Source organism: Beta vulgaris, chromosome 2, assembly GCF_026745355.1.
Source record: "Beta vulgaris subsp. vulgaris cultivar EL10 chromosome 2, EL10.2, whole genome shotgun sequence".
Lineage (NCBI taxonomy): Eukaryota > Viridiplantae > Streptophyta > Magnoliopsida > Caryophyllales > Amaranthaceae > Beta > Beta vulgaris.
In genome coordinates this window covers 7,148,242-7,169,071 of record NC_079203.1, presented here as the reverse complement: position 1 = coordinate 7,169,071, position 20,830 = coordinate 7,148,242, and the positions used below count along the sequence as shown (strand labels likewise).

Genomic DNA, 20,830 nt, shown 5'->3' with positions numbered 1-20,830 from the left:
GTCCCAAACCACCTTAACTTTGTGCCACTTTGCGAGAAACTACCTTAAGTAAACGAAATTGTCCAAAACTACCTTAAATAGTAAAAACAATTGTTGATTACTACCTAAATGGTTTATACGGGAGTTGACTGTGGTTTTCAGTTCAATAATAACGACGTGTTGGGCACGTTTATCTCGTTATTTTTTGTTATTTTTCATCCACTTCCCTCACTTCCCTCCATTCCCTCATTTCGGTGCTAATGGTGGTGTTAGGATGTGGGTGGGGTAATTGTTGGTTGTGGGTTTTCGATTCGAGATCTGGGCATTCAAGTAGTGACAACTAGGTTCGGCGGTTTGTGGGTTGCGGTGGGTGGTCGTACAAGTTGTGGCAAGTACGATTGGTGGTTGTATATGGATGTGGCTTGTGGTGGGTGCTCGTATTGGTGGTTGTGGGCCGCAGTGGGTGGTTGTAGTGTTTGTGTCGAGTGCTTGTGTTGGGTGCTCGTATTGGTGGTTACGGGTTGCACTAGGTGGCTTTGGGTTGCAATGGGTGGTCCTAGTGGCTATGGCGAGTAATGTATGTGCTTGTATTAGTAGTTGTGGCTAGGCAAAGGTGGCGACATTGGGTGGTGAGTGGTGGCCACACAGGATAGAAACAAAAAAATGGCAAAAATTCAACTCACGTGCTTGGCACGTGACTATTATTGACCAAAAAACCACGGTCAACTGGTTGGAAACCCATTTGGGTATTGGTCAACAATGGTTTTATGGAGTTCAGGTAGTTTTGGACAATTTTATTTACTTAATGTAGTTTCTCGCAAAGTGGAACAAAATTAAGGTGGTTTGGGACAAAAAAATTCATAAAAAAAAAAAAAAAGAAAGAAAGAGCGGGGTTAGGCAACAAATATATACATACAAGTATACAAATTACAATTTATCCGAAGCACAGCAAATAAAATTTTCCTCAACTATTAAATTCCTCTGTATTCATTTCCACAACTAATAAAATTTATTCCTGAAAACTTTAAATCTCTCTTTCATGATATAAAATGTCTGAAAACGTAACCTTAAATTCCAGCAAAATTCGCTTGCCTTATGGTGGTGGGTGGCTAATGGTTATCTGTCTTCTCCTGTTAATGAACTTGTTAGCTGAAAATTAATTACTCATAAAGACATTCCACCTACAAATAAACAAAACAAATCATTCATCAAAATAAAAATCCCCCAAAAAAGTTTCCAGCAAAAAAGCCAAAGAACAGATTACCCAACTCAATGATTTATCCAACAAGATTCCAAAATCTTTGTTTTATTCCCAACATCTGACATTCTTTTTCTTTCCTCATTTTTCATGCATTCCCCTGAATTTTCATTATATTACAACAATTCTATACAAATCCTTTGGTTTTGGTTTAATGGGTGGTTAATTAAAGAGTCTAATTATCTGTAATAATATTTCATATTCCAAAATCATATTGTAAGTACCTTCTCTTTAATAATTTCTTAGCTTTTTATCATGTGGGTTATTGCAATATTCGTTCTTTGTTAGAGATTATTCCTAATTAGCTGTTTAATTGTAATTCTATATGGGTTCCTTTTGAATGTGTGATGCAGATTAAGAAGCCTGGAAAATGGTGGTTCTTTTTTTGTGTTACAAATGTTGCGGATTTTTAATGATATAGGAGTAGTAAACAAGTTTTCATGGTTCCATTTTACCCTCAAGGGAGGCTAGAAATGACCACCCAACAAACAAATTCAGATACAAGAACTAATATTCGAGGTAAATTTTTTATGTTTGAGGTTTTGGTATTACCCCATTTTCAAAATTTTGGTTAGTTTCTGTCTGTTTCATACTTTTTGCGTTTAGTTTTCTCTAAAAAAATTTAGCATTGGCTAGATAGGAAACTCAATGAAGGAAATTTGATTGATTTCATACATGCATAAATATTACCAACATTGTGCATGATTACGGTTAAATTACCTATGCCCTTTTAAAGAATTTGGTTTAAGTACCTATGCCATGATGATGAAGGATTCCTGTTCAGGAATCAGAATCATGTTCTTGGTGTTGTTTACATGTTTGATTAAGGATAAACTGCCTACTATATTTTTATTTTGATGTCATGGGTTACTATTTAGCGAATTCCTAACAACTCTTTTGTTGAAGCTTCTACAGAAAGCAGTGAGCTTTGCCTTATATTTGTGTGAATAATGAAAGTAATCTTAGATATGCTTTTTCCATTTCATTTGAGATTAAACACCTTATTTGTACATCTCAGTCAAAATGCAGAGAAACAAACCATCAATTCAGCATATTTACTGTCTGGCAAAAGTAACTAAATTGATCCACTGTTTTACGACTGTGTTCGACCCTTCATGAGATGTAAAATGATGGTTAGGCCTTAGTGGCTCTTTTTTCGTGGGATTGGTGGGGTTAAGCAAGTTTTTGCATTATATCTCTGCAATTTGTATCACTGGGTCATATGTGATATGTCCAATCTCTACTATCATGAAGTGATTGTAATTCACCGATTTGATTGATTGGCTTTTTAATTCAGAGCCAAATTGGTATGCTTTGACTGCAAGAATGAAGTGCACTCATGGTTTGATCTAATGGCACATACAGGTTATTCTCTTTACGAACTATTTCAGGCAGAAAGAATGCAGACAGCAAAAGAACACGCAGACAGACAATTCCCTGGAGAACAGCACTCAGGAAAACCACCTTCAGAAAAACAATGTAAAAGCAGCAGATCAAGAATAGAAAATCATGGTATTCTAAAATTTAAGTTGAGAATTCATTGCTCAATCTAATGCTAACATGTTGATTCCTTAAATGTGGTTCATTATGATGTAACAGTACACTGTCAGTATTTGCATATGATTTCTCTTTTGCTTGTTCATAAGTGTTTGTCATTGGAAGAATACATATAAATCTATCTCCTGTCAGCATTTAAAGTATCCTGACATGTCTGTTGTGCCATTTGTATCTTCAGTCCATCACTGACCAGATATGTCCAGCTGAGCACATAAATTTGTTAGAATGAATTTTCCGTTGAGATATATTTGTTTGTTGCACATATCTTGGCTACTATGTTACTTAGACTCGGGTACTTTTTGGACATGGCTATGCAATTAAGTGTTGCACTTGTCTATTTTAGAAAATTCTCCCTCAGTTTGGCCCAAAAATGAATTGTCGAAGTAACCATACGCATGTAGGAGTGTCGAGGATCTGACACAATTGCTTGAGGTTTAATGAAGAGTCTGAGCAACATAACTTGGTTAGCAACATTCTTCAACCTAAAGAAGTAGCATTCAACTATACATTTAAACATCTAAGTTGTCTCATGATGCTTGGATTTCGCATCTTTGTGCCACGAACTATCCATTCCATATGCAACAAAGTCAATAGTAGATAAATCAACCACTAATGATTAATGAAGCATCATGGCGTTTCTTAGCAATATGCTTCTAAAAGTTCTAATAGCTAGTACAAGCCATTATATTTATTCCCTTTTTACCTCTTGAGGTGTCCTATGTTTTAATGCTTGAGAGAGGCCAAGTTCAATGAGAATCTACATGCTGGATCTTCTAGATTTTGTTTTCCTAAAGTGGAACTTGTGTTATATGAACACATACAGTCAATCAACATCTTTCCCAAATAGTTTCTTTAAGAAAAAACAAAATTCTTTTCCGTAGAAGACATGTTCCGAATTAACCTATTTCTTTCCTCGACATCTAGTCGTTGTTTTGCATATTGTTCTTCTCTATAAATCTTACATGATGTCTTCATGTTTAAGGTCATTCTTATGATTTTTTTCATGCATCAGGACCTCAAAAGAAGTTGGCAGAGCTTTTATCCCACTCTGGCAACAAACATTGTGCGGACTGTGGCACTCCAGAACCAAAATGGGTGTAAGTATCATGTTGGAGTCTGAATCCTTGTGCTGACCCCTGATAATGCTTTAGGATTAGTTAGGGTCTGTTCTCTTCCCCTTGTTTTTGCTTATTTTTGGAAGAAAAAAGCTAAGAAAAAAAGAAAAGAAAAGTTTTAAACAATTAAGAAAAGTTCAGAAAACTTAAGAAAAAATAAGGTGAAGAGAACAAGCCTTTCGGGTATTTTCTTTTCAATTTATCATCAAAAGAGTTCAAAAAAGTTCGAATCTTTGCAAAAGAAAAATCAAGGAAAAGTTTAGAAGAAGTATAAAGAAGTTAACAAAAGTTAGAAAATCAAGAAAAGTGGAACAATCTTAAAGAAAGCTAAGAAAAGTACAAAAAGGTTAAGAAAAAATACGGTAAGTTTTGGAAAAATAAGTTGAACAAAACAAACCCTTATTCTTACTCCTAGGAGCTAAATGGTTGTTCTTTATAACTATTTGCTTTTCTCTTTTCACCACCCCCCTTTTAAATACTTGTCCTTGGCCATTGAGAGAAAATTTTTATTTTATTTTAGTTTTTTAAAAGAAGAATTTTTTAGTTATGTAATACCTTTGTGCAAGTTAGCTTTTGCTTCTATGCTATTTTAAGTTATTGTTCACCCTTTGTTGTTGAGGTTTAGATAAAGATAATTCCCCGGGGGCTGAGATCTCATGTCTTCTACCTAACCTCTGGTTTTTTTCTTCTTGCAATCTATAGGGTGCTTATGGCACGAGTCGAGCCCGAACTGTAGTAAGCTCGTCTCATTTATCGTTTAGCTCAGCTCGGCTCGACGATCCCGAAGCTGAGCTTGATGAGCTCGATCAGTGAGGCTCGGCTCGACTCGAGCTCAAATTGAGACAAATTAAAAATAAACCGACACAATATTAAACCAGAAAATTCATATTCGACATTCAAAAAGTTGTTGAAAGATCTTGTAGATTTATAGACTAAATTCAAAAGGTACCACGAATAAACAATTTTTATTTCATTTTTACATGCCAAACAAATGAATTACTTGTAAATATACATAAAAAATCGACAAGTTAGAACTAAAAGGATACGAAAAGAAAGACATGATTACTCAATGTACAATTTTATATGAAACGATACGTATAATAACTTTTTTAAAGTGTTCTAGCCTATAATAACTTTTTTAGAGTGTTCTAGCCTATAATAACTTTTTAAGAGCTTTAAGTTATATTAATTTTCTTATATAAATAACAATCGTACTTGGCTGAGGGGTGCACATAAGTGATGACAATTGTTAGCCTTAGATGCGCATTGGTAACAATATGACAATTGTTAGCCCTAGATGCACATTGTGGACAATAGACTTGACGCGTCGGTGTGTTACACTTTTTCTTTAAATTGTAATCATTTAAGAATATTTGCCCTGCTAGGAACAAAATGATTACATTTGATCCAAAATAGATTATTTGTTGGCTTAAAAAGATTACTACTTATTGTTCATATAAGTAGTGATCCTACCGGACCCAACATATAGGATTGGGTTCCAATCAGAATAACTTTTTTATGAGAACATGAAACACCAAGTAATAACTCTTATTAACCAATAAGTGATCCATTTTGGCTAAAATGTAACCATATAGATTACCAATTTACCATGTAATATCGTAATGAATTATATTTTTACGTTCTCATGTAAGAAGTATTCAAACCTGAACTTTAAACTATATATATAGTTGTGACTTGAACAAAAAAAAAGAAAGATATATGCTATGGGTGGGGTTTCGTGTGTGTGTGTGTTGGAGGGGGGGGGGAGAACAGCAACTAAAACATCATTCAATGTTAATCTTAATGAGGAGATGTAAGCATATGCATGCAGTCAAATATGTCATGCAACAAAAAATAAGAAATAAAGTTAAAGCACCGGTAGACACCAGAAAGCTTATAGGTGTACGAAGTGATTTGTGTTAGTTTTCTGCTTTTTCAGGTCTTTTGGTGTTGGGGTTTTTATCTGTATCAAATGTTCTGGTATTCACAGAAGCCTAGGAGTACATATAACCAAGGTATGGTACCAAACTACTCCCTCTGCTTGCATTACTATATATACTCCACTTTGACCATGGTTAGGATTTATATGTAAGGAAATTCATAGTCATATAAGATCTTGTTAGATTCATCACAACATATATGTTGAAATTATCAACTTTTTTGATAACTTAATTACATATCTGGATATACATATTGTTTACCCAATAAGGCAGTTTAGTTTTTATCTACTGTTAAGTTAAACTGCATAAGGATTTCTTGATTAGTCAGTCCTGGGAGCAACAATGAATCCAAATAATTTTGGTGAATTGATGAGAGTTTTATGAGACTAGTCACTATCGTGAAGTACTTTATTAGTCTATGCCCGTTTCTTATCACTTCCTTTCCTATATCATTGTCAAACTTTTTGATGATATGCTTTTAAAAGTAGATGTTTGCTAATGGGTACTGTGCTGAAAGCCTGAAATAGGGAAGAACATTTACTTAAGCTCAAGATGGAGATTAAACATAATGATGAGTGATTGTGAAAACTAACTTTCAAACAAGTTTGCTCATGCATGGTATTACTGTATTAGTTCTACCTATTTAAGGCAGCTAATCAGAGTGGGGAATTTGGTTGCCGAACGATGTTGACTGTTGATTAAGTATCATATTTCCCTAATTGTATGTCACTGAATCAACATAACAGGTAGATAATTAGAACAAATAGATTGACTGACTTTATTATCAATTGTAAAACTTGTTGCAATAGTTAGAAAACTCTGTTACATGCAATTGAGGTGGTCAAACACAGTGCAATTTAACCTAGCCTAATATGGGAATGTAAGTTCTCGAAGAGTCAGGGTCTACATTTGATATGATTTTTTCTTTCTTGGGGGTGGGTATCAGTGGAGTGCTATGGCCATATTGGCAGATCTAGACTTATTGATGGAGGTATTAAGTATATAAGACAGCTTATAGTCTGTTCCCTGAACGTTTTCTAAAACAAGAGCGAGGAAGAGATTTATGTTCTTCCTCTCCCTCCATTGGCTAAAAACTTGAGCTCTATCTGTACCTTCTCTCAAAATAAATCATTTTTAGTATATCCCACCACTCCTGCAGCATATCAAGAGGTTATATTTATACCTTACGTAATCTTCGATACTAAGCTGTTCTTGGACACCCTAAATGGCATTTGGCGTATTGATGGTGACGAAGGTTTATGAGTTCAATGATGCGCTGGTATTATATTTCTCATTATTAGACAAAGCACATAATGCTGATACCGTCACGGCGTCACATTATGTGCTGAAAGTAGGCTGCTTCGCCAATTCTTCACATATTTGAGTGGCAAATCAAGGAAGAAGAGAATAATGGACCAGCATTCTTCTGTCAGATCAAGAAAGTGGGCTCGAGGTTGCTAAATAGCTATAACAGCAATGCTAACTTGTGTTTTGGATGAGGTACTTCAACTTTTGGAATGTCAGGCTGGAATGTGCAGGGCAGACTATACCATAGGAATTCATTTTGAAAGATGGACTTGTGACATTCAACCACGGCATCTTAGCGGCTCATTTGGTTAGTGATAAATGGTGGTAATAGTAATGCATTTTATAGTGAATTCATAAAAGAATTCCTATGTCAATATCTATGGTAATGCTACTTTATCCAAAAACATCTATTTTGTTTCTCAGATTTCATTACCATCCATAGAAGGTGGTATTGAGTGGTACTGGAAAGTAATGAAGAAAAACCACATGTTTTGAGATAACCATCGCCATGGATATTTGGCATGAGATTTTTCTTACAAAATTATACTAAAATTCATTAGCATTACCACCTACCAAAACAGGACTATCAATCTTGTATGCTGTTTCGATCGTGCTTTTTTCTGTGCTCTCTCTCCGTTCCATGCTCACCAGGCTGTAGAGGATGTAGAATACAGATTATATAAGCCAAAAGAAACCCTAACCAAAAACTAGGAGGCCCTTAGTTGGGGTTGATGGCCTGAATCCTAGCATTGCTACCACGGTTTAAATACCGGATGCGGTCTCAAAATCACTTTTGTGGGCATTGCCGATGGTTTGCGGTTGTTGCAGCAAGCTCAAATACCTGTACAGTGCGGTTGCAATATGGTGACGTCAACGAGATTTAATTGGCACAATTTGCTGTCAAGCGTCATGTCGTTATTAATATTTCGATAAGACAGCCAAATCCTTACCGAATCACCTCCATGTGATCCACTTAGGTTTACTTTTAATTGTCAAGATTGATCTTCTCACAACTCCTTACTAGGGTATCAAGATTTCTCCTGATCCTGAAATAGTGAAATGTCTAAACCGTCATAGCTTCACGTCCTGCATCTGTTCTTTAGTGGAGTCACCTGCACCTTTTCTCTTGTATCTTCATTCTTGAAATTATATTTTCTGGTAAAGTTAGACATTGAATGAGCATTATTATCTTTTCTACCATTAACTTATGTACTTGAGTTATCTTAATTGGGCCACACTTGAGGAAGGGCAGGTTTTATAGTTGCTTGATAACTTTTGCAGGAGTTAATTTTTTATATCTCAATGGCTTGCTTGGTACAAGGCATCAACTTAACCAGTACTGGTAATCATATTAGTGTGCCGTTATTACGGGTCTATCCAGTTCACTTTCTTTTCAGTCCTTATAGGTCAAGTTCAGATAAACTCAGATAAGGTCTAATAAGTTCAGTTCAGCAAAAATAAGGTTTTACACACTCAAAAACAAGTTCATACAAGGACTAATAAGATATAAGTTTAAATAAGCAAAAGTAAGTTTGATAAGAATGGACCCTATCTTGAATGTTCTATGTGAATGTCCCAAGTAATATATCTCTTCTAAAAAAATTGTTGTCGTTTATATGTAGATTTCTACTTTTTTAAGATAGTGAAGAGAGCCAACAAAAAGAAAAGCAAATATTTCCTGGTGGAGGATATCGTGTAAATTTATTGAAGTAGCTAACTTTCTTTGTCATTTCCTTAATGTATTACCTTATGATACACGAAGTCAGAACTGTGAGTATTGTACAAACATAAGAGATAATATACCGTATGCTTTTAGAAAATAATTCCTACATATTGCTACTAGGAAAGCACGATACTGAACTCTATCTGATTTACATTAAAGTTGATCTCTATTGCAATATCTATAGCAAGAAGATAGAGGCATGTATGTCTTTTTTTCTTTGGTAGGATTGTGGTAAAAACCGTACATCTTTCTATAACAGGTTTTATCAGTGAAGCTGGATGAGTGGACAGATGACCAAGTAGATTCTCTTGCTGAAATGGGAGGTAATATAGTAGCGAACAAAAAATATGAAGCCTGCATTCCTGGAAATATAAAGAAACCAAGACCAGATTCCACTATAGATGAGCGCTCTGATTTTATTAGGTAGCATGAAATCCTGTGCCTCGTAATGCTTTGCTGCTGCAACTTGGCATGCTGATTTGTGTATTCTATTCTTTACCTGTTTAGGAGGAAGTATGAGCTACAACAGTTTTTGAACTCAGATGAGTGCCTGATGTGTCCGTATCCACGTCCGACAACTTCAACCTCCTATCGAAGTGCATCAAGCAGTGATATAGTGCTAGCACTTGATAGGAAGCACATGGACAAACAAGTAAGCAGCCTCCGCATATCTGGAATTGGGCATGTGTTTCGTAGTGGCCTCAACAGCTGGAAAAGAAAAGATGAGTATAGGAACTATAAAAAGGGTGATTTGACGGTAAATCATTACTATCTATGCATCATTTGGCGTAATTTCTTTTTTAACTCTCAGACCTATTCTTGAGAATACTTTCTTTCTTAGCTGGACTCTGATGTACGTAATGCCCATACTTCTTGAATTTTTTACCCCTTTTCTTTGTTAAGTGAGGCTAAAGGAGAACGGTTTTTTAGCGAACATGTGAGTGGGGGACAATTTGGTAATCCACTTGGTATTGTTATGAATTGTGGTATCAATTAACCAGGAAAAACAATATGAAGAGATCTAAATTCAATACAAATTTAACGTGGAAAAACTCTCACAAACTAACAGGGGGAAAAAAATCCACCAAAACTATCACTAATCAATCTATATAGTAGTGATCCACACACACACATATAAACCCTGTGTAACACAATATTCTCTCAAGAACTCTAATCTGGAAACTCAAGAGTTTTTCTTATCTGTCCCCATTATAGTATTAATGTGTGATGAAAGAGTTAAGTACAAAGACTTCCTTTTATATAGTATAATTATTTTTAACCCTTCTCCAAAAAATGGTAATATGATAGAAATTACAGTATTTATCATCCTAATACGGATATCTTTTAGCAAGAAATTAATAATCTCTAAAACTCTTCTTAATTAGAGAATAGGAAGCTCCATAACAAAGAGGCAAACCTGAAACTGCATGTGGAGAGATAGGAGCAGGCGCTTCCTTTACTAGGAGCCCTAGCTCACTGCTTCCCTGGCCAATTTCTTTCGTGCCAGGAGTGGTCGCTCCAAGCTTTTTGCTTGTTTCTTCTGCTTTGCCTACAAGCTTCATCATACCTAACCTGAAACCCACCACGAGTTTCCGAGCTAACCCCGTGTTGGATTGTAAAACCCAACAGGTGTAGGCCCCACCCCAATTTCTCTCTCTTGTTTACCATTGTTCTCCATATAGCTTTTTCCTTTTATGTTTGTTATAAACTTCGAGTTTTAACTTAATTGAGTGTGTACAGTTGGTAGTCATATTCAGACAATCCTACATAGTAAGCTAATACGTGAAGGTTTCTTCTTTTTTTCTTTATAAAAAAGGAAAAATTGTTAAAAATAAGTTAACTTTTAACCGGTCTTCTTTTAATAAGTTAACCGCTGGATTATCCTGAAATAAGTCAACTTTGATACCACTTAAGCCTTGAATGAGTTAGATGACTTATAACCTACTTAACCGGTTAAAAAAAAGAAAAAAAATCCAGATTTTCTTTTTTGTTTTTAATATTTCTCATCTCTCCTCCCTCACCTCCTTCTCTCTCATCTCTTATCACCTCCTTCTCTTATCTCTCATCTCTCATCACCTCCTTCCATGGCTAACCAACTAACCCCAGCTACCCTCAACCACAACCCAACACCAAACCCTCGACCCACACCCTCGCACAACCACACCTTCGCCCAACCCCCGTAGCCCACCCTCCCCCACACCCGCTGCCGCCCTTAGCCCCGCTCAATGCACCAACCATCGACGCTTCTACTTGCAGCTCCGTCGACGAGTGTCACACCTGCCGCCAATAACCTCGCTGAGCACAGCCCAACCCCCGTCGACTATACACAGCTGAGCACAGCCCCAACCTCACTCGCTGCTCGTGCTTCCTCTCTTCTCTCTCTTGCTCCGCCTCCTCTGCTTGGTGTCGCGTTGCACCACCATGTTGTGCCACCACCCTGCTGCTAGCTCTGCTTCAATCACGCCTGAGATTCTAGTCACGCTGCTAGAGCAAATGTGAAGAGTTCCGGCAAGGCAAGCAGAGGGGGTAGGTGGGTTTTGCGGGACTACGAGGGAGATGGAGGGGGAGGGGAGTTGCAGGGGAGGAGGGTTGTGGGGGTGGATGGAGGGGATGGGGGAGGTGTTTGCAGGGCGTGGGGAGAGGAGATGGGGAAGGTGTTTGCAGGGGGTGGGGGTAGGAGGTGGTGGCAAGCAAAGGGGTGGAGGACTGGGCGAGAGGTGGTTGCAGGAGGAAGGGGAGTGTTCGCAGGGGCGGGTAGAAGGTGTTTGCAAGGGTGGGGTAGAGGAACCGGTTGTTCCCTGCATTAGCAGGTCATAATGTAATTCAACTTGTTTAATGCTTAAATGATATAAAAAATGGCTTATTCCAGGATAATCTAGTGGTTAACTTATTAAAAGAAGATCGGTTAAAGGTTGACTTATTTTTAACAATTTTTCCTATAAAAAATCCATTGTCTCAAACTACACTTCAATCCATGGGTTCCTAGTTTCTGTCTTACATGTGTAATTCTTCTGTTCACAGCCAGGTATGATTGAATTTATCGGACTGATAAAAGTAAATGTAGTCAGAGGCACCAACCTTGCTATCCGAGATATGATATCTAGTGACCCATATGTCATCCTCTCTCTAGGACATCAAGTAAGAATCTTCTTCTCAGTGAGTTAGCTCTCCAAGTACTATTGTATCCCCTGCTTTTCAATCCAATTTTGTTTTAATGTCACATAATTCGTTGCAGTCAGTAAAGACTCGTGTTATAAAAAAGAACTTGAATCCAGTATGGAACGAAAAGCTGATGCTATCAATTCCTGACTGTGTGCCTCCTTTAAAACTGGTGAGTTGTTTTCTGTGTTGAATAACTCATTTTTATCAAACAAATACTTAAAACAAATTAATATTGATCGACACTGGTTTAAATGTGCAGCTTGTGTATGACAAAGACACCTTTACCCCGGATGATTTCATGGGTCAAGCTGAAATAGACATTCAGCCTCTGGTCCGTGCCGCCAGGGATGTGGAGCAATCATCACAGAATGAGACAGCCCAACTGGGGAAGTGGGAAGCGAGCAAAGAAAACACCCTTCTAAACGACAGCATAATCTCCCTTATAGATGGGGCAGTAAAACAGCAAATGTCAATCAAATTGCAGAATGTAGAAAGAGGAATCTTAGAGCTGGAGCTTGAATGTGTCCCCCTTTCACAATAGTAGCTAGTATCAGTAGGTGGTATTTATATTTTGATTTGCTGGAGGATACGCCAGGTTTAGAGAAAACAAAACAAAAAAATATATATATGGTACGAGGAAAAGGGTCAGACTCAGACCCATTACACAAAGTAGTTTAGTTAGCTGTGATCTTACCAGAAAAGAAATGTAAATTCCTCTTTTTGTTTGGTCTCTTTTATTAAGAAAGTATACAACATTGTTGGTTAGAACTTACAAACCTTGATGTTATAGTAACCACGAAGTGTACATTCCTTTTAAAAAATTGTGACACTGTTATCTTCTATTGTTTGTTTCCGAACTTACTTTATACAGATGAACTTCATTCCCAGATATTGACTAGTCTGAAAGATTTTAATCAACTAGAATCACCATGCTCGATTTGTCGGTTACGACACGAAAATTACAATAGAAAAGGAATAACATGAGTTCTGGTTTGGATGTGTCTTCAGAAAACAACTTATTAAGAAACTACATACAAATTTTATTATATATGCCTTTTCAAGATCACTTTTTTTACATGATTCTTTAATCAGCGAATGACAATGCTGGAAGGTACACTAACCACTGATGGTGGAGCCTCATGGCGGATGGTTTTGGGGTACATTGGGTTAACACTTAACAGTAAGAGAAAATAGGGGGGAAAAAGAAGGAATCATTATCAAAGTGAAGGTAAAAGAAAAGAATAGTGACGGCCTATCATTGTGTTTCCTGTTGATCTTATTCAGATTCGTATCTGGTGTATCATAAAGGATTTGCCTTTTTTATCATTAGGCCTTTTTTGGTTGGAAATTGGCTAATCAACTACTACTTTCAAGAGTTTGTCTTGTAAGAGACCGCCTACTTTTAAATTAAAATTAGGTAATGGTAAGTTCAATATTAATAAGAGAATTAGCCCAACAGTGACTAGGTTAATTCCTTTCGGTGACTAGTTTAATTCATTTAATGACTAGGTCTACTTTTATATTAAAATTAGAAAGTCTCTTTGCATGATTTTTGTACTTTGAAAAGAATGTATTCTTAAAACGTAAAAAAAATTTCTAGAAAAGAAAAAGAAAGAAAATTTTAAATCAATTAATTCGAGGTAATTGTTTGTCTTCATTAATTACTTAAATTCCAAAAGCCATTGATGACTATTTAGAAATTCTTATTAGCAATTGAGTTAGAAGTTGGAATTAAGTCATATTCTTGAAAGTTGATAAAGTATCGATCCACTTAAATTGAGGGATTCACAATTTTACATTTTCTCATATGTGTAACATCTTACATTTTATTAAGAGTTTCGTCCAACATCATACAAAATTTAATTTTACTATTAGTAGAAGTAATAAGGATTTTTTAATCAGAATAATACAAAATTTTCCCCCTTCTCTTGCAACAATAGAAACTTTTGATTATTTTTAAATAATACAAACTTTTGTTCAAAATTCCTCTAGTAGGTCAATGTGACCTTTAACCTGTAAAACAGGTAAAAATTTGTTAAAAGACCTAAACTCTCTTCCTCTCTCCTCCCCTCCCCAAACCAACTGAAACCCCACCCTCACCACCCCCTCCCCTACCACAAAATTCGCAAAATGATGGCCTCTCGTCGATTAGATTTCCATCTCGTTGATGTCGGATGTGAAATGAACCACTAGTCCGTCATTTGTCTCGAAAGCTTGAAGAACCTTCGACATTTTTGGGGAGAGAGAAAGCTCAAGAGAAGGCAACAATGGCAGAGTTATTCCCCCAATGAAATACCCGATTACATCCCAGAATCTCCAATAATCACTTTTTCGACTCTTTAAATAGGGGATTCTCTCAAAAATCTTCTTCAATTCCCCTACAAATCCGTCAGCGCAATTCTCAAGAATTCATCTTTAGAACTCAAACGCTATATGTTTCTTTCTCTGCTTTCTAGGTTTGTGTTTATAATTTGTTCTAAGTTCAAATTGTTTTTTCAATATGTGGATTTCGTTTGCTCTGAATTTCATTGTGCACACCAAGTGTTTGATAATTTGCCTAAACTAAGAATTGTTGTGTCTGAATCCCTTTTATTCATATATATGGAACTCTCCTTATTTCTTTCCAATCCTCCATACTAGATGGCTCTATACACATTCGTAACTTGGAAGTGTGTGACATTTTCGAAGATGCCCTCAAAGTAGGTTTGGAGGAGAGAGAAAGTTTGGGGTGTGGGTTTGGGGAGGAGAGAGAGATGGTTTCACTAGGAGTGAGTGTAGGAACAAATACTGCTAACATATGAATTAAACTTATCTGATAACCGTGGCGTGAATAAATCACTGCCCTAAAGTTGAATTTGCCCCGCAACAACACACGGACTCATAGCAATCAACCTCCAGGGATACACGGTTTATGCGTTTCCAGTGTTGATGGAAAAACAGAGTGAGAACGATCTTGAATATTCCCCAGAATTTTGGAAGAGAAAGAAAGCCAAGGAGAGCAAGAGTGTTTCGGATTTTCTCTCCCTGTAATCAAATAATAACCTCGGTATTTATAGAAGATTTAACAGGCCAAAGGCAAAATCCAAAAGCTAGAAGCTAAAGCCCAAAAGCTAAAAGCCAAAAAGCAGAAGCCAAAAGCTAAAGGCCAAGAGCTAAAAGACAAAAACGTGGGTACCAACGGTCACTTTAGAGGGAAGAAAAAAGGCAAGCTTAAAATGGTCATAAAACTGACAGAATTTTGACCCAAAACTTTAGTTAAGTTAAGTTTAAGGCCCATGGCCTTGGCCCGGTCCGGGCGGGCTTGTGGTAACTCCACTCACCACATGCCCACTAAAAGTCCTTTTGTTACACAACTCAAAGAGTAGTGGAAGTACCAAGTTTATAAACCTTTCCTCTCCCTATTATATTTGCAATGTGGGACAAGGGACTTCAAGAGACTGACATTGACTCTTTACTTCTTTTGGAGCAAAAACATTATAAACAACTCCAACAGTGAGCACCACCAACATATCTGTGGTGGTGATGGTTTGAGGTTGGAAGGAGAGAGGAACAATCTGATAGAGAGAAAGGAGGAAGGAATAAGGAGTTGTCTACTGGGGGGTTGGTTTCAGTGGTGGTTGTGGGGTTGCTGGGTGGTTTCGGTGGTGGAGGAGGGGCTGGGACGAGAGTTGTGGCTTGAGTGGTTTAGGTAGCTGAAGGGAAATGTTGGGTTTTTTGTTTTTCAAATTAAAATAAAAAAAATTAAAAAACAACTAGTAAGACAATGACATGGGTTTTAGTGACCTGCTACAACAAGTTACAACCGGTATTGACTTTGTATTATTTAAAAATAATCAAAAGTTTGTATTATTGCAAGAGAATGGAAAAAAGTTTGTATTATTCAAGTTAAAAAAAATCCAAGTAATAAAGTCTAATTACTACAATTAGGGGGCGTTTGGTTCACATAGTGGTATGAGTTTGGAATGAGGAATGAAATCAAGGTGGTATAGGTTTGGAACTTGATACCTAATACCATGTGTTTGGTTTTTATTTGGGAATGAAATTTTTTCTTCTATTTAATACCTAGAGGTATTGGTATGAGCCAAACCCACCTCCCCCCTTGGGTTTCTAAACCTCATACCTTATGGGTTTGAAGTATGGGTTTTAAATCTATCAAATAATAAAACAAACACTAGGTATGGGTTTTGCTCATTCTAAACCCATACCTGATACCAGAATCATGTGAACCAAACGCTCCCTTAGAGATTGAGGTTTTATTTTATAACAGATAAAAGGTAAAGTGGTATGCTTCGTTTGGGTCTTAAAACAACGTAGTCTCAAATTATAAAGTTAATGCACTGGTATGGTAAAAGGGCAAAAATGGGGAGCTAGAAGAATGGCAGGAAATGAAGTAATCCCTAGGAAAAGCATAGTATTAGTATCCCAAGATCACACGACTTTACACCATAGTTGATTCTTCAAAATCAATGCAATATCAAAGTATGTGTTGATTCTTTGCAGCATTGTTACACAAACCCCAATATAGCAATATGACTCCTTCCTAGAGAAAGCCCCATTACAACAAGTTCCCGCAGCTCACAACACAAGTCGACCCAAGTAGTTATCAAGGGACAAGGTTCTGAAAACCGTGAAAGAGTTGTTTGAATTTCCCAAAAAACAAACAACGACGACCAATGCATATGCATATGCACTTCACAAAGATAGACATAGCATGAACCAAAACTCGCACGTCACCATTCTCCAATCTTCACTCCATACGTATTGAAACATTCAACGTGATTGACGATTCTAACTACTAACTAGTGCTTTAAGCTAGAAATTCATTGGATTCCGTCATACATAAGGATTGGGTCAGCACTATTCCTATTCACTAAAGAGCATACCTTTATTTCCTTATCATATTAATTGTTTTTAAAAACACACCAGCACATCCAATTACCTTGTCCATAGTGCTCCCCTAGGTGTTTCCTCTCATATTTTTTGCACATTTTACATATTGTTCATTTTTGCGAGATAATGACAAATATGCAAATTAATGTGATTGGAAGCACAAGTTCCAAGTGCCCCGAGAGCGCCAGAAAATTTGCATGGACCAAGTTATTCATTAACAAGTATGTAAATCAAAACGAATGTATATTAAGCTGATAATTATAATGAAGAAACAATAGAAGATAAGGATGGACCATAATACCACAACAAATAATGGGTGTGTTTGGCAATTAGCCGTTATCTGATTTACTTGGCTAATTCGACCAGCAATATTTATTGGTACATATGTTGATTGTATGACCAGTGGTATTGAGTATTTATGCAAAGTGAGAGCAAAAGCCACAAACTGAAAAAAGAAACCAAACATTTACATCAAGTTAATAATCTGGTTTTTTCGCTATCGAAAAAGCCATTTATTAGCTAGAAGCTTAACCATATGGAAAGGTAAATGAAAGAGCCATGAAAACCCATTTACAAAAACACGCCATTTAACAATGTGCTATAGTTGCCAACAGGAGTTCAATGTGTAAGCAATCATCTTACCCTGTCAGTTGTTAAGCAGAACATATTTCTGGCAGGCTTCCCTCATAAACATTCAAGCAATAAATACACCCACTAGAAGCACCACAAAAAGGTTATCAACACAGGTGCCAGAAAACAGAGTGGGGTAATTTTGAACAAACACATCACACTTTATACAAAAAGAGGAGGGAGGGGAAACAGCAAATAGACCACACTGTTTACACAATTGAAAGACAGAGACAGGAAACCTTAACAATACATGATCGGACACTTTCCGCTCAAACATAGACATGGACATTTCAATAGCCAAATGAAAGTGTATGTACTTATACACATACATACTATCAAAATCCATATAGAAGATCAACATAGCCCAAAATGCTTCAACAAATTAAAAAAACAACAGGAAATAAGTACGTATATATGTTCATACTACTAACAACCAGCAAGTTCATGCAAAAAAATCAAAAGATTTTTGCTAATTCAAGACCTAAGCAACAAAAAACAAGTAAATCACAAGAAAGAAAGCTTTGAAAGCTGAAACAAAAACAGTTGAACCGATCATGCCTACGGACCAAAACATAGTCACCCTTCTCAATTGTCATTAAAAAAGCTTCTGTTTAAGTATATAGTCAGACACAAGTAGCATGTTAATTTCGCTTCTCACATAAGTTCAAACAGAGTTACTTATTAAAGAAGAGGAACCAAAAACCAAGTCAGCAGAAGTAAAACTTCGAAAGTAAATACACGAACAATTGAATGAAATGCTCGAAACAAAATTTTCCATTCATGCCAAATTTCCAATGGGCAAAAACCATAGTATATACACGAGCATTGATAGAGAAGCTTGAAAAAAAATCTCCATTCATTTCAATAGACACAAAGCATAATAAATACACAAATAATTGAATCAAAAACTCGAAAAAAAAAAAAAAAAGAATACTCCATTCATTCCAATGGGCAAAAACCATAGTCACCCTTCTGATTACATAAGCTTCAGTTTGCTCAAAAGCAAAAAAAAAGGAGGAAAAAATGTCATTAATATATACAAAAAATAGAAATTATACATTGCAAGTCAAGAGAGATATGCCCATCTCCCTAGCTACAATGGAGCACACCAGCATTAACATGCTTATCTCCTCTTTTCATATTTTTGGATTTTATTTTTGTTTATGAAGTAGTATTTCCTTTGTTCAACAAGGAGATACACTAGTCAAGTACTATCAATGACATACATAGTTGTTCATTATAATTCTATGAACAATGTACAACCAAATCTCCACGATAAGGCTGAAACCGTAAAAAGGGGGTTATTTCAAGCCAGACCATAAGCTAAATAGAACTCACAACTAGCTAATTGAATGTTCAGTTTTTCTTTTATGTGTTTAGAACCAATACCTGGATCACATAGGTGATCATAATAGTTCATAGGCAACACTCCGGGCATCGAATCAACCCGTTTTCGTTACACTCTAAGCATCTCTTGATAACTTGTTCATCTTCGTCGAAAAGCTTCCTACTTCCACTACAATTAGAGCAGGGCAAGAACCTGACATCACCACAAGCATCACAGACGAACCGTCTTTCTCTCATTGGCAATGCCTGAAGAATCTTTCGAAGTTCACCGGTCTCATTCAACTGCCTGACCACATCAACCCCACCCAAATACCTCCCATTAATAAACACATGTGGCAAACTCACATGTTTCTCCCCCAACAATCCAAGCAACTCCTTCTTGTATGCAGCATCCATCGAAACGTCTCGTTCATCGACAAACACCTTATACGCCCGTAAAATCATCCGAACAGCATCACAATCCTCCCGAGTTCGCCTTATTCCTCTCAAGCTAGTGAAATACAATACAACTCGGTCCTCAGTCCCCGGAAATCGAATACTCGAAGCGTCTAAAATCGACCAAGAATCCTTATAATCTGTAGTAAACGATTTAACAGGTCTCAATTTAGCTAAATTATTATCAGCAGACTCAACGGGATTATGATCAACGGGTTTCGGCGATTCGAATAGATTTCGAAGCTTCCAAACCTTTCCTTTGAAAGAATTACCAACAGACTCAACGGAATTATACCATTTCTTAACCGAATTCGCGTTTTTGTCGGCGATCGTCGAAGCTGCTGACGAAACGTAAGCTTTCTTCGAGAACGAATTTCCAGATGATTGGATTGTTGTCATTGACCGATTGAAGAACGAACCCTTTGTTGTCGAAGAATTCGAGGGTTTGCTAGTCGACAACTCACGATTCTCTTCAATACCCGCCATAATTCAAACTCCAATTATTCTAATTTTTTTAGGGGTTTTCTTCAATTTAGTCGTGGAATTGATGTAATCGGGACAAATTAACAATCAAAAGGGTATCTGATCGTGAAATTAGGGCTTTGATGATGAAAATGAAAATCTAGGGTTTGAATAGATAATTCAAGAAAGTGGGAGAAATGAAATTGAAAAAGGGAAAATAAAGATGAAGGTGGATAAAAGAGGAAGATGATGATATAGAAGATAATGGGGGATTTGGAGTTAATCTAAGCTTAGAAATGTCTGGAAGATATGGAAGTGGGTTTGTTTAGGAGAGAGAAAATGGAAAGAAAAGGGAAGATAGATAGCTGCCTTTGAAGGAAAGGAACAAGAAACAGGAAAAGAAGACAATTTGAAACAAAGAACAGGAGGAGACGAGAGAGAATTTTTTTTTTTTGAAAAAAAAAAAAAATTGGATTTTTAAATTTTTATTATCATTATTTCAAACAAATTACAACTTTCATCATATAGTGTACCTGCTAAACTCATAATACCTTTTGTTTATTTGTGCTCCTCTTATTTGTTTTTTAACATTTGCTAATGCATATTATAAAGGGTTTTTTCATCACATATCTTTGAGGAATTTTCACAATTTTATCAGTACCTCTAATAATTAAAAAATGTACCAGATAATTTTACTATTTCAATAAAGTGCATGAGAGAAATACCTTTAATGACTAACGACGTCAAGCTTCTGTCAATCGTTAACCCTAATTAACCCGTCTAACCTAATTAAGCTTTCTAATCCTAACCCCAAAACTCCAATCCTTCAACATTTTTACACGCGTAGCTTACATATAAAACTAGTATTTTTAAATGGAAATAACAAAAAAAATACAAATAGAGTACTATCGAATCTTATTACTTCTGTTCATTATTTTATACTCATTTTCTTTAACTTTTCATATCTCAATTATCTACTCTTTTACATGATATTAGGATCACATCACCACATGTTTTAGGCAAC

At 36.4% G+C, this 20,830-nt stretch overlaps 2 protein-coding genes across 2 annotated transcripts; one reads left to right on the top strand and one right to left on the bottom strand.

Annotated features, from left to right (window-relative positions):
- Positions 1–913: 913 nt before the first annotated feature.
- Positions 914–12,884, top strand: LOC104887511 (probable ADP-ribosylation factor GTPase-activating protein AGD11). The gene is made up of 10 exons (XM_010672162.4): positions 914–1,453; positions 1,591–1,756; positions 2,603–2,749; positions 3,807–3,891; positions 5,849–5,924; positions 9,140–9,303; positions 9,388–9,637; positions 11,902–12,018; positions 12,116–12,211; positions 12,302–12,884. The coding sequence occupies exons 2-10, from the start codon at positions 1,678–1,680 to the stop codon at positions 12,581–12,583; spliced, it is 1,296 nt and encodes a 431-aa protein (XP_010670464.2). The 5' UTR covers positions 914–1,453; positions 1,591–1,677; the 3' UTR covers positions 12,584–12,884.
- Positions 12,885–18,479: 5,595 nt separating this feature from the next.
- On the bottom strand, positions 18,480–20,241 carry LOC104887512 (hypothetical protein). The gene has a single exon (XM_010672163.4). It carries the CDS (start codon positions 19,828–19,830, stop codon positions 18,979–18,981), a length of 852 nt encoding a protein of 283 aa, XP_010670465.1. The 5' UTR covers positions 19,831–20,241; the 3' UTR covers positions 18,480–18,978.
- Between the last annotated feature and the right edge of the window lie 589 nt (positions 20,242–20,830).